This window comes from Bremia lactucae, linkage group LG10, assembly GCF_004359215.1.
Source record: "Bremia lactucae strain SF5 linkage group LG10, whole genome shotgun sequence".
Classification (NCBI taxonomy): domain Eukaryota; phylum Oomycota; class Peronosporomycetes; order Peronosporales; family Peronosporaceae; genus Bremia; species Bremia lactucae.
In genome coordinates, this window is record NC_090619.1 from 5,459,842 (window position 1) to 5,468,915 (window position 9,074).

Consider the following 9,074-nt stretch of genomic DNA (forward strand, 5'->3'; position numbering starts at 1 on the left):
TCTCATTCGAAGGCTCATAATCAGCCGCCTGACGGGTATCAGGCGACTGTTCCATCCTCCCCGAGTCGGCCATTTCGTCCGACTCGCACTCATAATCGACCTCTAAAGAGGGGTCGTACTCACGTGGTGAATCACCACGTGCACTCGCAACACCAAGTGTTGTGCGAGTGGAAGACACTACGGTAGACGGAACGTCTACCGCAAGAGATAACAATGCGTCACCCGCGGCTGCACGAACCGCAGCCGAAGGTTCAACACTATCCTCACCCCGCATGAATTGTTCCTTCATGCGATGGAATTTAAAATGATGGATCTGACCAATCAAAATCATTTTAAAAATTAAGTGGTCATTTAGCGACCACTCCACCTAATGACATTCAGAGTGATTGTCGTTTAAGGGAGGGGTGATGTAACGGGGTGTATCGTTACATGAAATTAACAATAAAAGATTGTTAATTAATATTATCCAAAAGGTAGATAATATTTGGAGGAAATTACTTTAAATAGTAATTTCCTGAATTCTTATCCATAAATAGGTATAGACCATTATGTCTATTTATTCCGCAGACTAATCAGCTGTAGAAGTAATCAAAGAGAGTTACGAGATAAGATAGATAAGAATTCATTTACATGTTTAGTATTAGTTTATAGTTAAGACAACATTTACAAAGATAGATTAACAAGACACTTAACTATATTAATACAGTTTTCATTTTACACTCTTAAGCTCACTTGCCTTAAGAGAAGTCTTCCTCTATACGTACAGTGTACGTCACCTAACGAGAGGCACCACTCACATCTGAAGCAGTGTGAAGTGGACTTGTACTGAAACAGTACAAGTCGCAGTGCCCCGTTACACTTTGGTTTATCCGTGCCTAGCTACATAATCCAGTCTGAGGCTTAAGCGACAAGGACAACAAGGACAACGAATCTCGACAAATGACGGCGAGTCTTATAAACGTAACTCAAGCCGCGCCGTTGACAGTTTTGTGTCAGCAGATGTCGCTTAAATCTTAGCTGCGTCGACGATATTTCGTTATTGCTGCTGTCGGTCTTGTAACGCCTGGCACTTTACTAATTGCAAGTAACTTTTGACCATCCTTCTCAAACCACGAATCCTCGTTGAAGTCGTTTAATTAATCAAGAGATCACTAGTTGGTTCGGTTAATTTATCCACTTAAGTTAATATTTTCATCGGCACGACAATATTTGTAAAACGAAGGGGATAAGATCTTGCTACTAATACAAGTTAAACTGCTTACATACATGATATAGCAAAAATTACCACGTTATTCGCCGCAGTGTTTAAATAATCTGGACATTGAAGCGTAAAGAGGACGAGCACCGCCGTGGACACGGACTTTCTAAGTGCCAGCAGTATCACAGGAATCGATTGTTTCGGACACACAGTCAAATTAACGGAAGCGTCGTATTGGGGCAAGCACTTGTCTCGTGTCGTTCAAAGGGAATTAAATGGCGTCTTAGCAAGGCAAGTGATGGTCTTGCATCCTTGAGATTGTTCTATAAGTACGAGGACCAAATCAACCTAATTAGTCATTGCGGACGAACGTGGCAATCACGTTGTAAAGTCTATATAGGTGAAAGCCACTAAAGTCGACTATCTAAAAACTAGACGAATAACAGGACAGTGGCAAGCATACTTTACAGATAGGAAACGAGTACTTGCGTGCAAAATTGTGTCATACTGCGCTGCAATCTGCTCCTGACAAGCATATTGTCGTTACTTTTTGATCGGACGGGAAGCAGGCGCCATCCTGAACGGTGCCTTGCGACAAATTTGTTCTTCCTTTTCACTTTAATGCTCATAAAAGACAATCATGGGATGAATTCTTCATTTTTACCGTTTTAGAAGACTCAAATCATTAAAAACTGTCCCTTTAGTGCATCAATAAAACCTGCTTCAAGAACAAAAGTCGTCCTTTGTATACGTATCTTCCTTTTAAAAAATTTCTGTCCACGAGACGGATTTGCAAAAGCTCGACTTTCGCCATGATCACGTCGTCAGCGCTAAATACGCTCGATGCTCTTGGTTAAAAGATGTTGTTTCTCAAGTCTCAGTCTCTTGATTATAAGGCAAAGTCGACTCACAGCGGTAAAAGTGGTCTCTCCTTCTATTCTGACATCACGCAACGAGGACGCAGGCTTGTCACGATACGAACGAAGGCGTTAACACCTCAGTAGAAGAAGGTTCAGACTCACACGCCACACTGTCATTATCTGAGAAAATGTGTCCATTCGATTCGATTTGTCCCGCGTTCCCTTTTTCTGTCTCCAAAACGACTTAATATGCTTATTGGGCTCCGAGTTGGCAACGTATCCCCCAACGCAAATCGCGAAATGCAAGCTGGATTTCAAGCTGGAAATCGTGCAAAGCTTCGTCTAAAGACAGCAACTCATAAGAAGCATTAGGTGCATCTGCACATGAAGAATTTGGTGTCTGCTGCATCGAAATTAGTCATAAATTCAAGGTCGGATCTGCATTATCTGGTAAGAGGACGTTGAAAACTGTGCAAAACCATCAATAGCCGCACCCGATCAGAGATGTAAATTTTTATAGTAGATCTGTCTGCATGCTCTTTTAGCATTAATTTGGGATCTTTGGGAAACTTTTAAAAGGACAAAAGAGATTTGTAGCAAAAATGGTCTACAACATAGCAACTAAATAGGATATTTCACCTTCTTTTGGTAATACCGTTTTTGCGTCTCATTTTTGCCGTATCGGCTCTCAGGCGATGTATTTGTTAAAATTTAAATTAGCTAGCTTTCGTGCGAGGATTTTGCACTCGCTTTATCTGATGCCGGCACTATATGGATTCATCATCGAAGGATTTCCTTTATTGGCGACTAGTGCTGTTTGTCTGAACGACGTGTTACCCATCCGTGCATGACCTTTTTAACGGGGGTAAGTCTGTTGTACAGACCATAAATTGCAGCCTAAGGCATCCATTGTAGAATATACGCAGCGACGTCTGTAAATGCGTCGATCCACCTTGTGCTTGAATTGGTCGCCTTCTCGTCACGTAGGCCTTGAAACAATTTGCGGGCATAGGGATCGAATAATGTCGTCTCGGCTTCGAGTTTCTTCATTATATCTGAATTCAGGTGCGACCGCAGTGTCGGCATAAAAGTTGTGTCACTTTTAGGATCCAGCATTACGAATGAAACCCATGCTTTCACCTTGTAAAATTCCTTGTCCGTATTAATCGTTTTCAGCTTTAAAATCTTCGCCACCGCATCGGGCGAACGATTTGTTGAGATCCAGTAGAAACTCTGCAAGTATGGAAGACTGTCGTGACGCGTATGAATGCTTCCTTGTTCGAAAATTGAATTGATGTGTTTATCATCAAACTTGTCCGTAAATCGTTTTAACAATTCGTGAACAAAATCCGTCTCGAAACGATCACTTTTCTTTTTGAAAGCGATCCACGTATCCAATAGATGGTCTCGAAATAAATCGGCATTCTCAACGTCCAGTTTCAAAATGTCAAAGACTTTATTGGTTTCGTAAGGTGGCGAGGCTCGTAGCATCGCATCAATTAGTGCCTTGTTGAGCATCTCTCCTTCGAGCTTTGTCGAGTGTTTGCTCGCTGCTTCAGCCACAACTCGAGCTACCTTGTCGATGGAGCTGTGTCGCAAGAGGGTTTCGATCAGTATAGCATCGGCAAGTCGACCTTTGTGGTAACGAAGAAGATTGTACATTTGCTGAAACGGTCTCATTCCAATAGGGTTCTCTGTCCCAGGTTTGTAATCGTTCACGAGTTTAACGACACTCTGTTCAAGCACTGGTGGGATAATCTCTGCTTCTTTAGTCGGCCATAGATACTGCCATAAGCGCGTGCGCTTGATCTTCTTCACGAATCGTGTGAACCATTGTTTCATTTTTCCCATAATACCAGTAGACCACACTTCCCCGAGACGTCGTTCGTGATCACGCCGTGACGACGACGAAAGGACCTTCAAGTGTCCATGGACTTGGCCACTTGTGGAAGTGAGGCGAGTCCCGACGGTCTCGATTTCGATCGATGCCAGCAAACTTAAACCCAACAGCACGAGGAGCCAGCGAAAATACGCCATACGCCAATGTTTAACGGACCTTTTAGCAGGCCACATGCCTTTAAAGAGAAGGTCAGCAAATGCCTCAATGAGGCATATGTCTGCTTTAAGACAATGCAATGTGATCTATTTCTTCGCAATTAAAGGACCTATAGTGTCTTTGAGCCCATCTGCCATATGGCTGCACGAAACAGGTCTGCACATCTCTAATCGTGCTTTGTATATTGCTATGCACAGGTTACGGAACACCTTTAGTTAGCATCGGCATATTATGTCCAAGTACTTAGTTAACCACAAAATGTAATTCTTCGTAAAAAAAAAAAACCCTTATCTTCTTCGCTGTGTAAGCGTCGACGTGAGGTCTACGGAAAGTCGAGTTGCAAATTCTTCTGTAGAATTAAACATCTCTAGAAACGCGGACGCACGTGAAGATGAAGAATCTGCACTGGCTCATTGTTCTCTTGGCTTTGACTTTGCTAACTTACATCGAGACCAAGAGCGTCGAGATTCCAATCTCCAACACGAACGTCCGCGCTCATGGATGCTTGAGGCTGCTAACGTCGTCAACATCGAGTCAAGCTCAAACTTTCAACGAGGAGAGGACATTCGAAATTCTTGAAAAAGTTCGACAAGTGTTTCATCGAGTTTTGGAAAAGATAAAGGGCTCGCGTTTTTGGCGTTTCGTGAGCCGGAAGAGGAAAAATATCCCTCATCCAGTAGATTCTGACCCCGCGGAGAAGCTTCGAGCCGCTACAGATCGAGTTGCCCCTGCTTCATCGAGTTCCATAGTTCGTTTCAGCAAGTCTATTTATAAGTACCGAGGTGACCAGTCAATTAATCCTTTAAAAACGACGGCATTCACAGTTCTGCTTGCCACCACGCGAACCAAGCATGCTGATGACATCTATACATTCCTGATTCAAGAGCTCCTGACAACATGCAATGTCAAAAAGCTATTCCAAGTGCTTTATGATGCTGAATTAGATCCTACAATATCGTCTACGGCAATTGCGCTCAAAAAGGCGCTGTTTCAAGAGTGGTTTCCTACAACTGATGATGTCACAAAAGTTTCAAAACTCTATGACATTTTTAAGTTGGATGTGGCGAATCCAAACATTTTTCAAGACCCCGCGTTTGATATGTTCATAGCATTCGTCATTGGTGCCAAAGTGAGTACTTTTAAAGTAGCGGGCGTCCTCCTTGACAAATCTATCGAAAAGCTTAAAACACTTCCTGAGGTCGACGTAGCTATCGACGTGGCGAACGCCAAAAGCCACAAATACGATTTCATTGTTTCGCTCTTGCAGATAGAAAGCTGGAGACGCCAAGAATTAGACGCTGCTGGCGCGGCATCCAAGCTGAAGCTTTATGAACTTGATCGGGACTCAGAAATAAAAAAAGTGAAAGCGTGGGCCACAATGGTGTCGCTCGAATCAGAAGATGCCACGACGTTTATAAAGGTACTGAAGAAACACATGACTCAAGATCAATTAAAGATATTTCTGGACAAGACGGTTCAGGATGACTACTATTTTGAAGATCTGGCGGAAGGACTGGCCAAAACCTCGACATGGTGGTATCAACCGTTACTGGACTATTTTGAGAAAGCATACTTATATACAACATCGAAAATTTAGCAAGATGATGCTAGCAATGGAACTTCGAAAGGTGGGCGATGGTCGTTTGCTGATGGACGTGATGCCTCAAGCTTGTGAAATTGTTTTCAAATGGATGGCAACGGATGTGATCGACGGGAATTGCTGCAGCAAGCTTGTAGGTGACTATTATCCGTGCAGAGGAAAGAGTGCACGGCTATTATTGATAAGTATTTATTTGGTCGAACGGATGCTCTAAAAGGCCGTTACAAGCTACTTTTAGATAGACCTGTTGCGGTGTTTCGTTACATAAATATTATTTCCTAGGAGAGTAATCTTTAACACTTTAAGGTATTTTAGAAACCAAACTAATTAAAAAAATTCTATGAGAGGAACAAATAAAGACGTACAACATTATTATCTCTATTAATTTTCAGTTAATGGTTCCAATATTACCAAATTTGTTAATATTGACGCGAAAAGTTAACAGTTCTGTCGATTGGTTGTTTTAAGTCTGAATCAACCCCCGCCAATTGTCACAAGGCACGATTGTGCGGTGCGCAAGTAGGCGCCATACATAGTACGTATTTAATATAAAAAATCAGTAGTAGATAGAAGATCGCTATGCAGGAACTTAATGTAATGGTGCACAACGACTTGTACTGCTTCAGTACAAGTCCACTTCGCACTGCTTCAGTTTTGAGTGGTGCCCTACGTTATTCCACGTACACTAGTACGTGCAGAGGAAGACTTCTCTTTAGGCAACTAGCTTTAAGAGGGTAAAATGAAAACTGTTTTAAATATAATTAAGTGTGTAACGGGCTAGAGTTGGCCTAACGTTACACAGTCCCCATTAAGTACATTTGGTACTTAAGGGGATGGTCAATTACTAAATAATAGTAATTAGACCCAACACTCGGGTGTGGTGCACATTTGTGACCAACCCTTGTGGATGTGATGCACATGAGTGCATTCACATTAGGAGGAATGACGCCCAGCGTCATCCGTGATGACGGCTAGCGTCATCCGTTACGCGAGGTATCTATAAAGATACGCTCGCAATACATATTAAATGATATCGATAGAGATATCATTTTAATTGGTAAAAAATAAGTATTTGTATTTAATTCTATTTAATATAAATCAGTCTGAAAACTACTTCCTACTTGGTAAGGGCGCACGAGGAGACGGATTACCGCTCCCGTGACGAGTTCTTAGTGTGTTGGGTGAGGTCGCTAACGCGCTCACCACAACTACCTCAATGCACGCAAGAGAAGCAGGTTTGACCGCTTCCTCGCTGTGCTAGGGTGTGTGCCTAAGTAGAGCGTGGCCGCATTACGACGTGCCCGCCTACAAGGAAGACCACAGCAGTTTCTAACTCAGCCTTTTCGTGCTGGTTGTCGGTGCTTCCTGTATTGTTGATTTAACCTATCTTTGGGATTGTGACGTGTACGCTAGCGATTTTGGTAGCTGCAGAGAAAAATTAGGTAGCGGCGCGATAAAAATATTTCGTCATTGTTTGTCGTGCAATTTTATTCGCTACTATGATGTGTTAGCTATTTATTCTCTCTATCGCTCCTGTCCACTCAATTTAATCGCTTATGTGCCTAACAATTCGTCCGACATGCAACAAGCCTCAGCCGCTACTTCAATTACTCTTGCAGAATGCCACTGACGACTATGTCCAATAGCAAGGCATTACAAACGGACTTATTGAATTAGCTAAGTTTGATGTAATCCACATGAAATTTTGCATTGTTGATCTACATCGCTATAATAGGCATCCCCTCAAGCTTTACCAACTTGTTTGAGGAAACAACAAAATGAAATCATGGTAACATAAAAGAACTCGGCTTCACTATTAGCACGAGTGTATTGGTGCTCGTCATGACATATCTATTGTTCAGAATTTGCTTCACAAGCACGTGCGGAAACACATTTATTTATGGATGGGCTCTTGATGGTTATGGGACTAGTGTAGTGAAGCGTACGCAGTGGATGCTTCTACGTTGTTATTGATTTGATTAGCTGATACGGTTAGTGTGAACCAGTACCAATAATTCGGATGGTGATGTCCTTCGTACTTGCAAGCTGTCGTTAAAGGTCGGCAATATGTCATATAAGCGCTTCCTTCTGGATTGCCCATTTTCCATGCGAGAATAGATCCTTCAATGATTCGATTTGTTTCAATGTCACAATTTGAAGACAGCACGTCAGCTGATTTTGTCGGTGCCATTCCTTCGTGTCTTACAAATCTGGTTATATCCATATTAAAGAATCCATTGTCGACAAAGGTCTCATTTTCTTGGGCTGCATCGCGAAGACGGACACGACGAAATGTTATTTTTGGGTCTCATTAATGTTGTTTGGAAAATTTGCGAAACATATCCTGCATGTATTGATGCTTAAAGAAAATGATTTTGAGTACATTAAGCATAAGTAACGTAAGTAAGCGACTTAGACGACCCAAAGTGCTTTCGTGTTTCGATGTTTGTGGCTTCGTGGAGTCTTCTGTATCAAGTTACTGGTATGTCCCATGGTTGGCGTATTTACCTCGTGAAAATAACTTCCGGGTTGCTGTTCAATGATCATTGCACCTTGTTATCCTGTCAAAATCTTGCATGAGCTCTTCGAGTTATCAGCAGCAAGTTGTTGAGCCATCTCGAGTAAAACTTGCGCATTCAATTCGAATTTCACGTTGTTCTTTCATATTAGTTTGAATGGCGGTGTAATACAGGTAAATTGTTTGATAATTTGCCTTGTGGTTATACGTGTAGAGGCTGAATTTGAAATGGCGGAATTTTTTTGTAGCGAAGTATAATTTCTTTTAATTGACTTGGGTCTTATTGGGATTGGACGAGCGTTTGACCGAGTACTTTTGCTATTTGCAGTAATGACTTCCAAAAAGCTACGAACGGTAAATTTTAAAGAATTCGCAATTGGAATACTCATATAAATTATAATACCTCGCACCTTTCTGCATCGCTCACTTAGCGCCCCAGCTAGCACACATTGTGGGAAGATAGCAGAGCTATGCGCACTGCTGAGTCCGAAAAGCACTTTATGAGCCGGTAGAGTTTCTGCGAGGCGATTGGAACCAAGTGCACCGACTGAAATAAATAATTAGTGTTGAACCATTCAACAAACTGACAAAACATCGCATTCGGGTTGGCAACTGAGTAAGGGACAGATTGTTTAGGCGATTGTCGGATTCGCACCACTGTGTCGTAGAGGCTGGGTTAGATAAATTAAACAAGGCTTGGTTATTTTAAAGCGCACGTAGCATTTGTGGAAGACGAGAACGAATATTTGGAAAGCAAACAGGATTATAAAAAGTAATGATTAGAGTGCAAGAGTGGCAGAACTCGAGCCAGAAAGTGAGTTCACCGCAAGATCGAGCAGCTT

General features: G+C 42.2%; 3 protein-coding genes across 3 annotated transcripts; 1 reads left to right on the top strand and 2 right to left on the bottom strand.

The window, feature by feature from the left end:
- Positions 1–2,955: 2,955 nt before the first annotated feature.
- Positions 2,956–4,095, bottom strand: CCR75_008859 (uncharacterized protein; the record flags this gene model as incomplete). Its single annotated transcript, XM_067966906.1, has 1 exon — positions 2,956–4,095. The coding sequence occupies one exon, from the start codon at positions 4,093–4,095 to the stop codon at positions 2,956–2,958; it is 1,140 nt and encodes a 379-aa protein (XP_067818807.1).
- A 410-nt stretch (positions 4,096–4,505) lies between these two features.
- On the top strand, positions 4,506–5,711 carry CCR75_008860 (uncharacterized protein; the record flags this gene model as incomplete). Its single annotated transcript, XM_067966907.1, has 1 exon — positions 4,506–5,711. One exon carries the CDS (start codon positions 4,506–4,508, stop codon positions 5,709–5,711), a length of 1,206 nt encoding a protein of 401 aa, XP_067819108.1.
- A 1,930-nt stretch (positions 5,712–7,641) lies between these two features.
- CCR75_008861 (uncharacterized protein) lies at positions 7,642–7,905 on the bottom strand (the record flags this gene model as incomplete). The annotated part of the gene is made up of 1 exon (XM_067966908.1): positions 7,642–7,905. One exon carries the CDS (start codon positions 7,903–7,905, stop codon positions 7,642–7,644), a length of 264 nt encoding a protein of 87 aa, XP_067819107.1.
- Positions 7,906–9,074: the final 1,169 nt, after the last annotated feature.